This window comes from Chiloscyllium plagiosum, unplaced genomic scaffold (assembly GCF_037043375.1).
Source record: "Chiloscyllium plagiosum isolate Xiang-an unplaced genomic scaffold, Cpla_swu_hap1 HiC_scaffold_3, whole genome shotgun sequence".
Taxonomy (NCBI): Eukaryota; Metazoa; Chordata; class Chondrichthyes; order Orectolobiformes; family Hemiscylliidae; genus Chiloscyllium; species Chiloscyllium plagiosum.
The window spans coordinates 73,311,804-73,331,685 of record NW_028270141.1 but is presented as its reverse complement, the minus strand read 5'-3'; the positions used below and the strand labels follow the sequence as shown (position 1 = coordinate 73,331,685).

At 39.7% G+C, this 19,882-nt stretch overlaps 1 protein-coding gene across 1 annotated transcript in view; it reads left to right on the top strand.

Annotated features, from left to right (window-relative positions):
• Positions 1-19,882, top strand: part of rspo3 (R-spondin 3) — a 114,149-nt gene that overhangs the window by 13,618 nt on the left and 80,649 nt on the right. The window contains exons 2-4 of the mRNA XM_043683857.2: positions 9,086-9,277; positions 13,433-13,582; positions 19,325-19,522. Of these exons, the coding sequence (XP_043539792.1) occupies positions 9,086-9,277; positions 13,433-13,582; positions 19,325-19,522 (540 nt within the window). The remainder of the gene's footprint in view (positions 1-9,085; positions 9,278-13,432; positions 13,583-19,324; positions 19,523-19,882) is intronic.

The following is a 19,882-nucleotide window of genomic DNA, read 5'->3' as shown; positions in this document are numbered from 1 at the left end:
CGCTTCTATGATACTATCCAAGATACATGACAGTCATCAGCCCATTCAATCCAATGCATGAAACGTTATGAAATTACTGAATGCATTGAATAGAGCAAATACTACAAATCCCAAAAACATCAACGTTGTAATATTAAAGATCTCTGCTTCAGAATTAATTGCACCTACAGTTACAGTGTCAGTGCATGCATGCGCTTGCACTGTTGAGCTTTCTGATGTGGAGTATGATACACCAAAATGAACCTGAGTTGATTAGGCTAATTGAGGTTCAGGAAACATAATCTTCTGAATAAAGGGACAGCAAAACCATTTAATTACAGGAGTATAGGGCTTTACTGTGTCTTTCCAAAGGGAGTATGATATACCAAACTGATTACCATAAGTTCCTACATTGATTAAAGCAATGAAAATATTTTTTTTAATTTTTTCATTTTATGGGATGTGGGCATTGGTGGCTGGTGAGCATTTATTGGCCATCCCTAGTTGCCCTTGAGAAAATGTTCCTGAGCTGCCATCTTGAACTGCTGTAGTCCACCTGCTGTGGGTTGACTGACAATGACATTAGGGAGGGAATTCCAGAATTTTGACCCAGCATCAATGAAGGAACATCGATACGTTTTCAAATCAAGATGATGAGTGTCTTGGAGGGAACTTGGAGGTGGTGGTATTCCCAATATCTGTTGCCCTTGTCCTTCCAGATCAAAGTGGTCAGGGTTTGGAAGGTGCTGTCTGAGGAACTTTGTGAATTTCTGATGTGTATCTAGTACACACAGCTGCCACTGAGCATCGGTGGTGGAGAAAGTGGATGCTCGTGGATGCAGTGCCAGCAAAGTAAACTGCTTTGTCCTGGATGGTGTCAAGCTTCTTGAGTATTGTTGGAGTGGCACTCATCCAGGCAAGTGGGGAATATTCCATCACACTGCTAACATGTACCTTGTAGATAGTGGACAGGCTTTTGGGTGTCAGGAGGTGAGTTACTCGCTGCAGTATTCCTAACCACTGACCTTGCCCTTGTAGCCACTGCATTTGTGTGGTGAGTCCAGTATAACTATCATAATCCCCAATTAAAAATAATTTTCTTCACACTGTATTAACTATTATTGTACTGCATTTGGAATTTGCCTAGTGCAGAAGTGATGTAGGGGAGCAAGAATTGAAATATTTTAAAATGATTGAAGTATCGAGGACTGGGAAGGGAATGCATCATGTGCTTTTTGCAATGGAGAGCTCTTTTCAATCAACATTTGAAGAGAGTGTAGCATACTTGAAGTCTTCTCCAGATGGCCATGGAGGAAAGCTAAGATAGAAGAATATCTGTAACAACAATCTGGATTTGTAGAGCACTGCTGCTGCTGCGCCAAGCTGATCTTGCTGATACTCATGTAATGAACAGTGCTAATAGTTCTCATATAATGTAAAAGTCAACACCACAACTTCAGTCCAATCCAGGCAAACTAGTGTTAACAAAGAGCTTACTGGATAAATTACTGGCCCATCAGTTTACTCTTAATCTTTAGCAATGTAACTGAAATAGTATCCATTGTGACAACCCAAGGTATTGGTCACTAATACTCAATTTGGGTTTTGCCAGGGTCATCTTGGACCAAACATTGACAGAAGAGCTGAATTCCAGAGGTGAGAGTGACTACCCTTGACATCATGGCAGCATTTAACCCAGTGAGGCATCTAGCAGGACCAACTAAGATTAAAATCAGTGGGAATTAGGAGTCATTGAGTTTTTAACAACACAGACAGAAGCCCTTTGGCCCATCAAATCCATGCTGGTCATCATACATCAGCTAAACTCCATTTTCCAGCACTTGCCCCCATAGCTTGCATGCTGTGGTGTTTCAAGTGTTCATCCAAATAATTCTTAAATATCTTGATGGTTCCTGTTTCTGCCAACATTTTTAGGCAGTAAGTTCCAAATACCCAAAATCCTTTGGGTCAAAAGCAAATCCTCAAATCTCCTCTACACCTCTTGTTCCTTACCTCAAAGCTATGCTGCCTGGTTATTAAACCATTTACTAAGTTTGGGGATGGATAGAGCTCTTCAGTGTCTGGAGTTGTGCCTACGACAAAGGAAGATGGGTGTTGGTTTTGGAGGCCAATTATCTCAACCTTAGGACATCCCTTAATTGAAGGAGTTCCTCAGGATAGTATCTTAGCCCTAATTATGTTTAGTTGCTTCATCAATAACTTTCCCTCCAATGGGAGATCAGGAATTGGATTGTTTGCTGATGATTGAATATTATTCAGATCAGTTTACAACTTTTCAAATTATTGACAGTGTGTGCCTGCACGCAACAAAGCCTGCACAGCATCCAGGCTTGGGCTGATAAATAGCAAGTAACGCACAAGTGGCACATGAGAAGTTAGTAATGAATTATAAATGGCTACCATGCCTGAGTTCCACGAATGAATTAAATATTTTTAAAAATCTAATTACAAAAAAAAATTCAAGTGTTAGAAGCAATAACAAAAAGAACAGGAAGCTGATATCCAGTATTTGAGGTCTATGTTATGAAATAAATAAGAAGAAATTTTGACTTTTCAGCATGTAAGAACCAAAGCATTTTATGGTGGTATACAAGATTGTTATGAATATATTTAAGGTAATATTATGAATATATTAAAGGTTGTGGGAATTGGTTTAGCTCAGTTGGCTGGATTGTTGGTTTACAGAAGAGTGTTAGTATATTAGTATGAATGGATAATTGGTTACCTAACTGAAGACAAAGAGGTGGTGTAAAAGGGCATTTTAAGGATGGCAACCTGTAACTAGTTAAGTATCACAGGAATCAGTGCTGGATCCACAATTATTTACTATGACTAGGTTGAAGGAAGTGAATGCACTATATTCAAGTTGGCAGATGGCTCAAAAATACAGAAGAAGACAAAAAGTAAGAATGGTACAAAGAGACTGTGAAGAGTTATAGACAGGTTGAGTGAGTGGGCGAAAACATGGCAGATGGAATATAATGTGGGAAAATAAGAGGTTATTCACTTTGGCAGGGAGAATAGGACAGTTGAATATCATTTAAATGGGGAAAGATTATATCAAACAGGGGGCCAACATCTTCAACATATTGTCTAGCTATCACCATTGTTAACAGCTAACCCGAGAATGCAACTTTTAAAAAAAGGTTTTGTGATTTACACATGAAAGAAGTGAAACTATCACTGTATTCCAACAGATGAAAGGCTTAATAGACAATCAATTTTTCAATGTATAATTTTAGTTACATCACACTGTAAATTTTTGCTACAAATTCTGTGTTACGATCGAGCCCTCCACTATCACCTGATGAAGGAGCGTCACTACGAAAACTAGTGTGCTTCCAATTAAACCTGTTGGACTATAACCTGGTGTTGTGTGATTTTTAACATCAAACTACAGTATAGAGTCAGTTGGAGGTCTTCGTGCATGAATCATAAAAAGTTAGCATCCAAGTTCAGCAGGTAAGAAGAACAGCAAATAGAATGTTGATTTTTATTTCAAATAGGATGGAATATAAAAATAGGGAGGTTTTGCTAACACAATTTAAGACATTAGTTAGACCTCAACTGGCATACTGTGAACAATTTTAGTCCTTTAAGTAAGGAGAGATGTATTGGCTTTTTAAAAAGTTCAGTGATAGTTCACTTGGTTGATTCCTGGAATGGAGGGATTTTTTTATGAAGTGAGGTTGAATAGGTTGGGGTTGTACTCATTGGAGTTTAGAAGAATGAGAGAAGATCTTATTAAAGCAGACCAGATTCTTAACAGACCTGACAGGGTAGATAATGTGAGGTTGTTTTGCCTTGTAGGAGAGTCTAAGACCAGAGGATATAATATCAGAGTAAGAGAACACCCAGTTAATACACAGATGAGGAGGAATATTTTTCTCTCAGCCAATACTAAATCGGTGGAATTCTTGACATAGGCTGTCAAGATTGGGTCTCTAAGTGCATTAAAGTCCAAGATAAAGATAATCATTAATGGAATCAAGCATTTTGGGAGAAAGACAGGAAAGTGGAGTTGAGGATTCTTGGATCAGCCACTGAATGGCAGAGCGAACTCAAAAGATTGAATGGCCTGCTCTGCACTTATAACTCTGTCATAGAGTCATTAAGTCACAGAGGTGTACAGCACGGAAACAGACCCTTCGGTCCAATTTGGTCCATGCCGATCAGATATCCCAACCTAATCTTGTTCCACCTGCCAGCACTTGGCCCATATCCCTCTAAACCCTTCATATTCTCACCCAGATGCCTTTTAAATGTTGCAATTGAACCAGCCTCCACCACATCCTCTGGCAGCTCATTCCATACACGAACAACATTCTGTGTGAAGGAGATGCCCCTTAGGTCCCTTTTACATCTTTCCCCTCCCACCCTAAACCTATGCCCTCTAATTTTGGACTCCCTCACCCTAGGAAAAAACTTTTTCTATTTAACCTAACCATGCTCCTCATGATTTTATAAATCTCTATAAGGTCACTCCTCAACTCCAAAACTCCAGGGAAAAACAGCCCCAGCCTATTCAGCTTCTCCCTACAGCTCAAATCCTCCAACTCTTGCAACATCCTTATAAACCTTTTCTGAACCCTTTCAAGTTTCACAACATCCTTCCCAATAGATGGAAGACCAGAATTGCACACATATTCCAAAAGTGGCCTAACCAATGCCCTGTATAGTCGCAACATGACTTCCCAACTTCTATACTCAATGTTCTGATCAGTAAAGGAAAGCATCCCAAACGCCTTCTTCACTATACTATCTACCTGCAACTCTACTTTCAAGGAACTATGAACCTGCACTCCAAGGTGTCTTTGTTCAGCAACACTCCCTAGACCTTACCATTAAGTGTGTATGTCCTGCTCTTATATGCCTTTCCAAAATGTAGCACCTCGCATGTATCTAAATTAAACTTCTTCTGCCACTCCCCGGCCCATTGGGTCATCTGATCAAGATCCCATTGTACTCTGAGGTAACCTTCTTCGTTGTCCACTGCACCTCCAATTTTGGTGTCATCTGAAAACTTATTAACCAAATCTCCTATGTTCAAATCCAAATCATTTATATAAATGATGAAAAGCAATGGACGTAGCAATGACCCTTGTGAGACACCACTGGTCACTGACCTCCAGTCTGAAAAGCAACCGTCCACCACCACCCTCTGTTTAAAACTATGCTTCTGCAGGATGGTCAACTCAACAGAAACATGCTTCTTCGCCCTCCAAAAGAGGCATCACTTGCCATGGGTTCACCCTGGAAGTTAAATAAGGCTGAATAATGTTTCCAATGTTTGGTGCTTCTCAGTAGCTACCTGATTAAAATTGGACTATTTCCAGGTGAAAACAGATCTTGCCATGTTCTATTGACACCAGTGGGGGTGCCTTTCAGATTTCCTTCTGATGTACATAGATGGAATTTTGTGGGATGGGATCAATGAATTTGAAACCGTTGTTATAAATAGGCTTGAGCAGAATTCAAAGTTCGCAGTCAGGTTTCGGAAGTGAATTGGATTGGAGGCTGGATCATGTGTTGCTTTGGATCAGCAATCTTATTGTAGAAAATGTTAGCCCTATTGCAGTTAGTCAAAATCGGGCTCACAAAAACTGCAGCAATTTCCAAATCTGAAATGGAGGACTTGTAAATTTAATTGGACAACTGAGTTAGCTAAATACCCAAACAAAGCCCATTGCCAGATGGTGGTCTTAGAGTTCAATATAACTATGAAAAGTCTCAAGCTGAAAATAATGTTGTGGTAAGGAAAACATTAACAAATTAAAAATGGAGAATTGTGTTTTGAAATTTCCATCACTGGAAGAAGCCAGAAATATGAAACTTACAGGTGACCATTCTTCCGTAAATTTCTGCAATGGGTTCTCAAGTGCAAGAGGGTTTTAATTTTTCTTTGAGTGGATGTAAATGTTGCCATTTAGCTGAGGTAGATAACATGTTCAGAAGGGATGTAACAAGTACCTCCATGGCATAAAATCTCATTGTCTTGATACTGTAGATACAGAATAATGGAAGAAATTCTAAAAACAGATTGAGCAGCAATGTCCATTGAGTGCTATATTGATAATAATTTACCACGGGATAATAATAAATCACGTGAATGAAAAAGGACTGAGAATCAATGCTGCAGTTTTAAATCAGATGCTGGAGAATGGAGAAATCCAAACATTCAAATGACTGAATAGCAGCGGTCAGCTATCCAATTCGTTTATGAAGAAAGGAATAATCTCTAAGAAACTATGAGAAATATTAGAATAAAAAATTTTTGGAATGCTAATGTACACTAAAAATGAGGGAATGTAACATGTAGTCTTTCTGTACAAGGTGTTATCATTATGCAATTTTACTTTGTTTTTCATTATCATTGCACATATATCCACGTATTGCATAATAATTTATTTTAAGAATAAAATGAAGGGGAATGCCTGGATTCTGTCTCGCTAATCCTCAACCTCTGTTGTTTAACACAGGGGGTAACAGGTTAAAACTGGTAAATGACACATTTTGTGATGCTATCAGATTAGTCTTCAAATGATTTAAAGTGCATTTAAGAGTGGGTAACAAATGCAATGTCTTCCAAGTCATAATCATAGATTTATAGAGATGTACAGCACAGAAACAGACACTTCTGTTTGAGACACTTGTCCATGCTGACCAGATTTCCTAAATTAATCTAATCCCATTTGCCAGCACTTGCTTATATCCCTTCCTATTCATATACCCATCCAGGTGTCTTTTAAATGTTATAATTGTACCAGACTCCATCACTTCCTCTGGCAGCTCATTCCAAACACACACCACCCTCTGCATGAAAAGTTGCCCCTTAGGTGCCTTTTTAAATCTTTCCCCTCTCACCCAAAGCCAATGCCCTCTAGTTCTTGACTCCCCCACCCCAGGGAAAAGACCTTGTCTATTTATCCTAGCGAGGCTCCACATGATTTTATAAACCTCTATAAGGTCACCCCTCAGCCTCCGACATTCCAGGGAAAACAGCCCCAGCCTATTCAGCTTCTCCCTATAGTTCAAACCCTCCAACCCTAGCAACATCCTTGCAAAGCTTTTCTGAACCCTCTCAAGTTTCACAACATCCATGTTATCTACCTCAGCTAAAGCTTCACAACATCTTTCACAGCATCTGATTATGGTCACTGGCCCCAAAATGCTCCCCCACTGACACCTCAGTCACCTGTCCTGCTTTATTTCCCAAGAGTAGTCAGGTTTCTCTAGTAGGTCCATCCATATATTGAATCAAAAAATTTTCTTGTACAGCTTTGACAAATACCTCTACATCTAAAGCCATAACACTATGGCTGTCCCAGTCTATGTTTGAAAAATTAAAATATCTTACCATAACCACCTTATCATTCTAACAGATAACTGAAATCTCCTTACAAATTTGTACTATAGACCCCCCCACCCCCAGTCTATAGTACAATCCCAAGATAGGGATCAACCCTTTCTTATTTCTCAGTTCCACTCAAATAACTTGCCTGGACATATTCCCAGGAATATCCTCCCTAAGTACAGCATAATGTTATCCCTTATCTAAAACACCACTCCCCCTCCTCTCTTGGTCCTCTTTCCATCCTTCCTGTAGCATTTGTATCCTGGAACATTAAGCTGCCAGTCCTGGCCATTCCTGAGCCATGTCTCTATAATTGCTATGCTGTCCCAGTCCCATGTTCCTGACCATGCCCTGAGTTCATCTGCCTTCCCTGTTAGGCAATAAATAAATGCAGTTTAATTTATCAGTCCTACCTTGGTCTCTGCTTTTTTCCTGCTTGCCCTGACTGTCTGATTTGCTCCTTTTCCCAACTGTACCAGTCTCAGAATGATCCCGTTCCCCACTGTCTCACTTTCTTACTAGTTTAAATCCTCCAAAGGACCTATAGCAAATCTCCCTGCCAGTATATTAGTCCCCTTCCAATTCAAATGCAGTCTGTCCTTCTTATATAAGTCACTTCTACCCTAAAAGAGATTCCAATGATCCAAAAATGTGAACCCTTCTCCCATGCACCAGCTCCTCAGCCATGCATTTTTCTGCTCTATCCTCCTATTCCTACCTTCACTAGCTCATAGTACCAGGTATAATCCAGATATTACTATTCTCGAGGACCTCCTTTTTTAAATTCCTGCCTAACTTCCTATATTCTCCCTTCAGAATCTCCCCCCTTTCTCTTCCTATATCATTAGTTCCAATGTATACAGTGACATCCTACTGGCCCCGCTCCCCTTCGAAAATATTCTGCACTCTCTTCAAGATATCCTTCATCCTGTTACCAGGGGGGCATCACACCATTCTGATTCCTTGCTGTCGGCCACAGAAACATCTGTCTGTGCCTCTGACTAGAGAGTCCCCTACCACAATCAATCGCTTAGGACATAATGTCCCTCTTATTACATTAGAGCCAGTCCTGATACCAGAAACTTGGCTGTTCGTGCTATATTCCCCTGAGAGTCCATCATCCTCTACATTGTCCAAAACAGCATACTTGTTTGAAATAGGGGTAGCCACAGGAGACTGCTGCACTACCTGCCTTTTCTGGAAGTAACCCATTTACCTGACCATTTTTCTTAAATTCGATGTCCAGAGATACTTGAACAGCAAAGGCAGTAGCTGTGCGATTCACTGCTGTGTCAGACAGCAGTGTAGATTTCTTTCTCATTTGATTCACTGACCATGTGGTCTCTACCTTTGTCTGTCTTCCTCCTTTTTAATATGCCATTGCTTTGAAGGAATGAAAGCCATTTAACATTTTAAGAGATAACAGGATGGTGCACAAGGGGGACTACGAACTGCTTCTAGATGAATGCATTTACATGGACCAAATGACCACCCCATCATTTAAAATTCTTTTGTGATCTTACGACTTTAACTAGCAGTCTAGGCCAACAAATTCTAGAACGACCAAAGTGACAGTACTAAACACCTATTAATAATCACCTTATTACATTACCAAAATACTATTTCCAATATCAATTGTTACAGATTAATCTCAGTCAGAAAGATTGTGTATTTTTCACTTTATTTAGTGTTATAGTCTGTTAGATAATATCAATTGTTGTTTCCTACCAGCCAATGCAAGCGTGAGCCAAGGTTGCCCCAAAGGGTGTGATCGATGTTCTGAATATAATGGATGCCTCTCATGTAAACCTAGACTCTTCTTCTTTCTGGAGAGAAATGGGATGAGACAGACTGGAGTCTGTCTCTCCTCCTGTCCAAGTGGATACTACGGAGTCCGAACACCAGAAATGAACAAATGTACACGTAAGTGTCCAAAATCCATAGGGTGAATGTCATGTTGGTTCACTTCAATGTTAAAAGCATTTTTTTTAAAAACTGGATAACTGTTGGTCTTCTACTGATACTTGAGCCAAAAGGCTCTTATCACTGAAATCTAAATTATATTAAGAAAATTCTAACATTATTTTTGTTCGATTTCTATGGGCATTCCTCAGTATATATACTTTCAAAGCCTTGGCTGAAAACCTCAGGTTAAGATGCTGAGATTCTCTACATTTAGATAACACTAAGCCACACTCCCTAGATTCTGTGAATACATCTGTGAAAATAATGTTCATGTAAAAAAATGTAAACCCTGCCACTACTAACCTTGATAGAAACAAATCTCCCTCAAAGTAATGGATTATACTGTTTAATTAGAGTTTTCATTTGCATGAAATTGAAATATCTTATATTTTATTTTAATAATGGTTATTGGAATTTATTTTTCTTCATTTTCTGTTAAAAGCAGTGGTAACAGGTATTACCAGATTTCTGTAACTCACTAAACTGACCCTTTCTGGAAATGTGAACCAGCAGAATGAATACTGGCAGTTGTACAACAATGGGTGAATCACAGACAAGTTCAATCATGTTCTCATCCAAAGTTCATAGCTACATTTTCCAAAAAAAACATTAGATAGTTATCAGGTTCGAGAACCCAGGATGATTTGTTTCCCTCCTTAGCCTAAAGATGTTAATCTGGCCTGGCTGAGATTGGCTAACAAGTTGAGATCAATCTGGAAATTTTGTAGTTTATATAGCTGGCTCCATATTGCACGTTTGTCAGCCAACAGCCCAAAGTCTACTCTCCTGAAACTTTCGTCTTTCAGACCATTGGTTCTGAATCTCATTCTCAGCTGATATTCACTTTGTATTCTATTTACAGAGTTTATTAGATATAAATCTGAGTTAAGAAATTTGATTTAAATTTCTATTTGCACCAATTATGTTGCACCAGTCTCAATTTCAATCCTATTGTATTGTCTGGCAATAAAATCTTCATAAGTAATTAAATGTGTTTCGATAACAATTTAAGCAGAAACTGGGGTCTCAGGATTTCTAGACTGTATGACAAAGTACCACAAATAGACACATGGAGGGAATGAAGACAAAAGCTTCAGCTCCATAATTTAATATGCATACATGTGATTTTAGATTTTGTTCCAGTATATTAATTAAATTTATTAAGGTATTTCTTTGTTTGAGGTCAACTGCAACATAGTAATCTGGCATTCAGGTAGCAGATTTAACAATGAGAGAAAAACTTAATTAATTTGTAATTACATTGTGAACTCCAAGATTAAGCTACAATTTCAGAATCAATTATGTGATGATTTAATAAAGTTGTATCACTATTCTTGCAAGGAACAACTGTCAGGACATTGGAGGATTAATTAAATTAACAAGAAATAATCTGTAATTATCATCAGGATTTTCTAAGCTCTCTACATGTTAGACAGTACTATTGCAACTGGAAATGTAAACGCTTGTTTCTAATAAAAACAAATCCTGACATGAACAGCCCTACATGGAAAGGAAAATTGTTTGTAATTGAAAACAATAACTTCAAATGCTCACTTTACCCAGTTATCCAGTTTAAGCAATGAACTTGGCTTCTTGCCTTCAGCTTCTGCCCCAATGTGTCTCAAGATTTGAAGCTTTTGAATTCTTGGCAGCGAATGAGACAGAGGGAGAAAGTGAGGACTGCAGGTGCTGGAGATCAGAGTTGCAAGTGTGATGCTGCAAAAGCACAGCAGGTCAGGTAGCATCTGCGGAGCAGGAGAATAGATGTTTCAGGCATAAGCCCTTCAGCAGGAATGAGGCTTGCGGGCCAGCAGGTTGAGAGATAAATTGGAGGGGGGTGGGTCTTGGGGGAAGGTAGCTAAGAATGCAATAGGTATATGAAGGTAGGGGAGAAGGTCATAGGTCGGAGGGAGGGTGAGGCGGATAGATGGGAAAGACGATGGACAGCTCAACAGAGCAGTGCCAAGTTGGAGGCTTGGGACTGGGGTAAGGTGGGGGGAGGGGAAACGAGGACATTGGTGAAATCTACATTAATCCTATGTGATTGCAGAGTCCCAAGGCAGAAGATGAGGCATTCTTCCTCCAGGCATCGAGTGGTTAGGATTTGGCGATGGGGAAGGTCCTGGACCTGCATGTCCTTGCTGGAGTGGGAGGCGGAGTTGAAGTGTTCAGCCATGGGGCGGTGGGGTTGGTTGGTGCAGGTGTTCCAGAGATGTTCTCTGAAATGATCTGCAAGTTGGTGTCCTGTCTCCCCGATATAGGGGAGACCTCATTGGGTGCAACAGATACAGCAGATGACATTAGTGGAGGTGCAGGTAAATTTCTGGAAGGATCCTTTGAGGGCTTGGATAGAGATGAGAGGGGGGGAGGTGTGGTGCAGGTTTTGCACTTCTTATTGTGGCAGGGGAAGGTGCTGGGAGTGGGGTGTGGGCTGGTGGTGGTTGTGGATCTGACAAGGGAGTCGCAGAGGGAATGGTCTCGCCAAAACGCTTGAAAGGGGAGGAAATATATCCCAGTGGTGAAGTTTGTTTAGAACATAGAACATAGAACATAGAAAAGTTCAGCACAGAACAGACCCGTTGGCCCATGATGTTGTGCCAAAGATTAGGTCATAGGTGGTATAAGTGGCTGAGGATGATGCGAATTATGCAGAGGTTGGTGGGGTGGAAAGTGAGGACCGGGGGATGGGGGTGGGGGTGGGGGTGGGGTGGTTCTGTTCTTGTTGTGTTAGTAGGGTTGGGTTCAAGGGTGGAAGTGCAGGTAGTGGAGGAGTTGCGCTGGAAGGCATTGGAGGGGAAATTGCAATCTTCGAAGACTGAGGTCATTTGGTATTTTCTATGATGGAATGCTAATTCTAGAAAATCCTGTTCCACTTTCTACTTGGTGCAAGTCTACAAACATACATCAGTCATAAAATTGTCTTTGACTAAAAAAAGACATGTTCTTATAAAATGTCTTTCAAGACCTCATTACGTTCCATAGCGCTTTCCAGCAATTTCTGAAGTTTAGTCATGACTGTAATGTTCTAGTGTATAACACCAATAATATGCATTTATAGAACACATTTGACTTAATAAAAGCATCCCAATGCACTTTGCAGAAGCATTATCAGATAACATTCAGCACAAAACCATGTTAAATAGTATCAAGACAGATGACCAAAGGCTTGGTCAAAGAAATGTTTTTAAGCTTTAGGTTAGTGGAGGAGAAAGGTAGAGTTTAAGGGGGGATTCCAAAATATACATTCTAGGCATTTAAAGGTACAGACACCTAAGATGATTCAGCAAAAAGTGAGGATATGCAGGATGCCAAGATTGGAGGAGGTGAGGTACCTTCGAGAGTTGAAAGGCTGAAGGAGGTCACAGAAATAAGGAGGGATAAGACTATCGGGAGAGGGATCTAAATAGAAAATTGGAATTTTATGATTGAGCCACATATATAAAACATGTTACTGTTATTATAAAGCGTATACGAATTTAAGTATGCTATCATTGCAGGGTTTACAAGCAGTAAATGTGCTTTTTTCACCCCTGCATTGCATTAATTTGTATTTGAAGTCGAGAATCATCCATTTCAAGATGTTGCTGGCAAGATGACACTTGCATGCAGCAGCCAGTACATTCCAAAAAATGGAACTTGCGGGTTGTTCATTTAAAACCTAATTCAAACCTCAAAACTGTGTACTTTGTGGTCACTTTGTATATTTATAAAAATGTTATGTTTAAAGTGCATTGCCAATTGTAATATTTATTATCCACAAACTTTGTGAAATTTTGGAACAAAATAATCTCTTAAAATGTGCTGCCAGTAAATATGTTTCAAACAGTAAAGAAAGCTGAGACCACACATTAGCACAGCAGGCTCTGTCACAGTGGCCATTGTAAAATCCCGTCTTTATATATTTACATGCTATTAAATTATTTCAGGTCATTCACTGGTTTAACTGCAACTATCATTAAAGCAATTTGTTAAATTAATTTAATATGTAACCAGATTTCTTCCCCAGTCCTGTCTATTCTGGTTAGATTGTGTAACTTGATGCTCAATTTTACACTAAATGAATTGCATAAAATGGAAAGCCTGTTTACTGATTTTTTAAAAAATCTGTTTCAGGATGCAGAGCTGACAACTGTGACACCTGCTTCACCAAAACTTTCTGTACAAAATGCAAACCAGGATTCTATTTGCATAAAGGAAGATGTTTTGATATCTGTCCTGAAGGGTTTACCCCAAATAATCAAACAATGGAGTGCACTACCGCTGGTAAGAACATTTTATTAACTTAAGTTATACATGGAAAAAAGACTGATTTGCATCAAGTGCATTACATACCATCAACATTTCTTGAAGGGCCCTACAGCCAACGAAGTACTTTGTAGGTGCAATCACTACTGCATGAAGTGCAATGACCAATTTGTATAGAGTATGGTTCCACAAACAGCAGTGCAATAGTGACTAAATAATCTGTGTTAGTAAAGTTAGTTGTCAAATAAGTATTGGCTAGGATACTGAGTAACGTCCCTGCTTTCTACCTGAGAGATCAAATGAGCCTTCAGTATAACCTCTCATTTAGAATCATAGAGATGTACAGCATGGGAACAGACCCTTTAGTCCAACTTATCCATGCCGATCAGATATCCTAAATTAATCTAGTCTGATTTGCCAGCATTAAGCCCATATCCCTCTGAACCCTTCCTATTCATATTCCCATTGATATGTTATAATTGTACCAACCTCCACCACTTCCTCTGACAGCTCATTCCATACACGCACCACTCTGTGCATGAGAAGGTTGCCAGCTTGGTCCCTTTTAAATCTTTCCCCTCTCACTTTAAACCTATGCCCTCTAGTTTTGGACTCCCCCAACCTGCGAGAAAGACCTTTTCTATTTATCATATCCATGCTCCTCATAATTTTATAATTTTCAGCCTCCCACGCTCCAGGGAAAATATTCAGCATCTCCCTACAAGTCAAACCTTACAAACCTCACAACATCGTTGTAGATCTTTTCTCTACCCTGTCAATTTTCACAACACCTTTCCTATAGCAGGGAAACTTGAAAGACAGCACCACAAGTTATACTTCATTTGCAATAGAATATGGAATTATTTACCTCAAATTGATGGAAATGTATTCAGATTTAAGTGTACGAACAAGAAATTTTTCTCCAATATTGTACTGTTTAGAACCAATGGAAATGAATGGCTGCCTGTATGAAATTGCACGTTGTGACACATTGTTTTATTTGTGAATTAAGTTGATAAAATAAAGGGAAGAAAAAGCAAAGGAAAATATTGATGAAATAGTAGAAATCAGTGTACATAAGGAAGAAAAGGAAAATGATAGATAATATCCAGATTAAAGAAAATAATGGGAAAGTCATGGAAAAGTAAGGATAAAAGCAAACAGGAAAATTAAATTCGAGCAAAGAAAAGACTATAAACTGATGGAATCCAAAAATTGTGAGATTACAAAAACACCCATGTCCATCAAGTTTAGCATCCTGGACATCACAAAATACAGTGTAAAAGTGAGTTGATCAGAAATCAGGCAATCAATCTCTACCAATTAGATTATACTGCATCATATTACACAAAGAATACTCCATTGTGGAGAGGATTGGGAAACATTAGTTAAAGCTACCTTTTTTCTTTCAAGTACACTGCATCTAACAGAAAACAGAATTCTATGTTGCACAATATAAGAATCTGACACCATTAGAAGAAACAGTTTCTATTAACTTGCTTAAATGCCAAAGTTCATGATTAGCTTTTAAAAATAGGAATTACTTTCCTTTCAATTTTTGTGAATATAACTGCCTCTGTAACTTTTTAAGGTTGAGCATTCTTTTCGACTCAATCCAAGTAATATATCACATATTTCAGTCTTGGTAAGCGTATGAAATAACTGTCCAGAAACAGAAGGATGTTTGCACTGCACACTGCACACTTTCCTTTTCGCAAACTGTGTTGTGATCAAGGTTTTTGAATAAGAACATCAAAACACAAGAGATAGGAGCAGAGGTAGGCCATTCAGCCCCTCAAGCCTGCCCCACCCCACCTGCCACAGATGATCTGCCCAAGACTTCAAATCCTCTTTCATGCCAGCTCCTCATTGCCTAAATTTATCATTTTTTTAAAAAAAGACAGCTTTATCTTGAATACTTTCAGAGATCAATCCGTCAAAACTTTCTGGGCAAGAGAATTCCTGACACTCTCTACGCTATGGGAAAAGAAATTCCTTCAGATCACATTTTTAAATGAGTGCTCCTTTATTCTGTAACTTTTGCACCCCAGTTTGAGACTCCCCTACCAATCGAAACATTTTCTCAACATCTGCCCTGTCAAGCCCCCTCAGAATCTTGGATTTGCAAAAGTTAGAATAAAGCCCCTTTTACATTAGTGCACATGGACTTTGCCTAACAATTCAGAAATCTGGCTTTTAGATGCAAAGGTTTTGGGACTAGTCAAGACCAGCTAAGAGCTGAGCCTACCTCCTCCAATACACCTCTCACGACCATTCCCGGAGGACCTTTGCAGCACCTATATAAAACAACAGTGAAGATCCTCAATCAGCTCTAATAAATATCTTGCTCCTGGCATTAGAAGTGAACTGTTCAATATCACTGTAACATTGAGAAAAATTTTACAGTCTTCCACCTGAGAGTTTGAGTTGGGTGGAGGGTGCTCTCATAAAATTCGATATATGAGTTGTATGCCTGCCTGCCTCAATCTCGCTTCCAGTTCACAGGTGGGGTGGGGCATTAGGTGGCCCACCGACCTTTTAGCTTTAAGTACCTCGCCTCTGCCACCCCAGGGGGAGGCCCATGCCACACGAGTAATCCGTCAGTTTTTACTGGGTGGGCTGCTATCAAGAAAGTATAGCGGATTTCTTTGGGACATGCTTTTGGCCAAAAGAGACAACACCCCCCACAAGGCGTATTTAGGAAACCTCAATCTCAAAACCTTTAACCCTCAATCTCCATCATCTGTGACCCAGCTTCAAACCTCCTCATGTTAGCCGTTTGTTATTCTTTCATGAGGTGTAGGTTTTGCTGATAAAGCCAACACTTCTTACTCTTCTAGAATTGCCATTGTTGGCCGTTTCAGGAGACAGTTAAGACCCTCATTCCAGGCCAGACCTGGTAAAACAGCAGATTACCTTCTCTAAAGCACATTAGTAAACTGGAAATTGTTTTTTATGATAATCAGCCATGATTATAATTAGATTAGATGTTAATTCTAGATTGCATTGAATTCCAACTTTATCTTCTAGCATATGGATTTGAACCCATGTCATAGAGTCATACAGATCTACAGCATGGAAACAGACCCTTTGGTCCAACTCTTCCGTGCCGACCAGGTTTCCCAACCCAATCTAGTCCCACCTGCCAGCTCCCGGCCCATATCAATTCAAACCCTTCCTATTCAAATGCCTTTTAAATGTTACAATTTGTACCAACCTCCACCACTTCCTCTGGCAGCTCATTCCATACGTAAAACCCTCTGAGTGAAAAAGTTGCCCCTTAGGTCTCTTTTATACCTTTCCCCTCTCACCCTAAACCTATGCCCTCTAGTTCTGGACTCCCCCACACCAGGGAAAAGACTTTGTCTATTTATCCTATCCATGCCCCTCATGATTTTATAAACCTGTATAAGGTCACCTCTCAGCCTCCCACACTCCAGGGAAAACAGCTCCAGCCTATTCAACCTCTCCGTATAAGCTCAAATCCTCCAACCCTGGCAACATCCTTGTAAATCTTTTCTGAACCCTTTCAAGTTTCACAACATCTTTCCGATAGGAAGGGGACCAGAATTGCACACAATATTCCAACAGTGGCCTAACCAATGTCAAGTACTGCCGCAACATGACCTCCCAATTCCTGTACTCAATACTCTGACCAATAAAGGAAAGCATACCAAACGCCTTCTTCACCATCCTATCTACCTGCGACTCCACTTTCAAGAAGCTATGAACCTGCATTCCAAGGTCTCTTTGTTCAGCAACACTCCCTAGGACCTTACCATCAAGTGTATTAAGTCCTGCTAAGATTTGCTTTCCCAAAATGCAGCACCTCAAACTTATCTAAATTAAACTCCATCTGCCACTCCTCAGCCCATTGGCCCATCTGATCAAGATCCCATTGTAATCTGAGGTAACCTTCTTCGCTGTCCACTACACCTCCAATTTTGGTGTCATCAGCAAACTTACTAACAGTACCTCTTTTGCTCACATCCAAATCATTTCTGTAAATGATGAAAAGTAATGGACCCATCACTGATCCTTGTGGCACTCCACTGGTCACAGGCCTCCAGTCTGAAAAACAACCCTCCACCACCATCCTGTGTCTTCTACCTTTCAGCCAGTTCTGTATCCAAATGGTGAGTTCTCCCTGTATTCCATGAGATCTAACCTTGGTCACCAGTGTCCCATGGCGAACCTTGTCGAACGCCTTACTGAAGTCCATATAGATCACATCTACCACTCTGCCCTCATCAATTCTCTTTGTTATTTCTTCAAAAAACTCGATCAAGTTTGGCACCATTTTGCCCTCACCTGAAGTCTTGACCTTAGGCAATTAACTCCCCTCTGAGCAGGGGATGGCTGTAGAGCCATTTGGTTTGTTGGGAAAATTCCACCATTTGAAACGTCCTAGCCATATCATTTTCATACCAGGTACCTCATTGATGTTACAATTCATTTCTGTCATAAATATATTTCTTAAGTTCAATTGCATTAGTTGCTCTCTTATTTATCTGGGAGTCACTTCAAACTGCACAAGGTCTTTTAAAGCAACAGCACAGTTCAGGGTGTAATAATATTTCATTGTAACCTGAATGGATACTGTTGTATACTTCCTCAATCTGAACAAAGGCAGACACTACAAGCATTTAGAGAGAATTTTGATGGTTATGCTGCTTCATTTCACCGCACATGATAATATAGGTTACAGGTTGTGATCAAAACTCACTTCACTTTCCATACCTAAACAAAGTATTGATCCTACCATGCTGTTCCCCATTGGCAGAGTTTTGTATGAGTATTTACAGGATAATGTTGCTTGCTGCACAACCACTGACTGTAAAAACCCATTAGTTTTGGCTTTCCACCTAAGGCAGGATTTCTGTTTAGGAGAAAACGAGGACTGCAGATACTGGAGATCAGAGTTGAAGAGTATAGTGCTGGAAAAGCACAGTTGGTCAGGCAGCAACCAAGGAGCAGGAGAATCAATGTTTTGAACATAAGCCCTTCATTCCTGATGTAGTGCCACAAGGATCGGTGCTGGGTCCATTACTTTTCATCATTTATACAAATGATTTGGATGTGAACATAAGAGGTATAGTTAGTAAGTTTGCTGATGACACCAAAATTGGAGGTGTAGTGGACAGCGAAGAAGGTTACCTCAGATTACAATGGGATCTTGATCAGATTCTCCTGCTCCTCAGATGCTACCTGACTGGCTATGTTTTCCCTGAATTTCCATTTTGTACAGAATTAAGCTTTAAAGCAATTGCCTTTACACTTAGAAGATCTTGGTCAGTGAAAACCTATTCCATGTATGTTCAACAGCAGGGCGAAATTATAAATCACTCCTTGTTCCTATTAAAACCCAGGAAGAAGTGAACATCAGATTGGTCTCCTGGAGATGTTTAATAATTCAGGTAATTTTAATGTTTAATCCGGAGCTGAACAGTAAAATTCCTGGTCTGAGTCAAGTTGGATGATCACACTTTGAGCTGACAGTATGGGCAAATAATTGAAAGAAGCTGGTACAATGGGGTAGGGTGGACAGAATGCTTTGTCATCATTATTCAGCCATGCCTAATAAAAAAAGTACACACATGGAAAAGCTGAATCTTCAGTTGAATAGTCTTCAGTACCGGATGTAAGGTTCCCAGTGAAGATATCCATTATGTCTAAAGCATAAATCAGAGGAAGGGTAAAGAGATTATTTCCAAAAATAAGTAATCAATATCATGATTAATTTTACTTATTCCTTTACAGTGCATTGTGAAGTAAATGAGTGGACTGCATGGGGTCCCTGCACAAAACAAGGGAAGACATGTGGTTTCCGGAGAGGCAATGAGTCAAGGAAGCGAGATATTGTGCAGTTTCCTTCAGCACAAGGGAACCCCTGTCCAAAAATCACAGAGACAAGAAAATGTATTGTGCAGAGAAAACGATGTCCAGCAGGAGAAAAAGGTAAGAGTGTCTCGACGTGGGTTAGTCTGGCTCCCACAGAGGGACAGTGGGCTACTGAAATAACTAACTCCATAATCTTACAATACTACAGCAACAAATGTCTGAATTAACTGAGTCTATGATGTATGGTACCAATGCTGTTGGCAGTGATTATTGGCAGGATTGTATACAATACTACCTAGTACTTAACTAAGAAAGTAACCATCACTTTTTAATTTGAGTAACTTGTAATTATTACACTTTTAAATTTGAATGCAAATCTTGCTGTACATTTGTTAATGAAAGACCATGTCATCTTAGGCTTATGGCAAACATGTGTGCAATGTTACACAAAGTAGAAATCCTGTCGAAGTAGGCTTT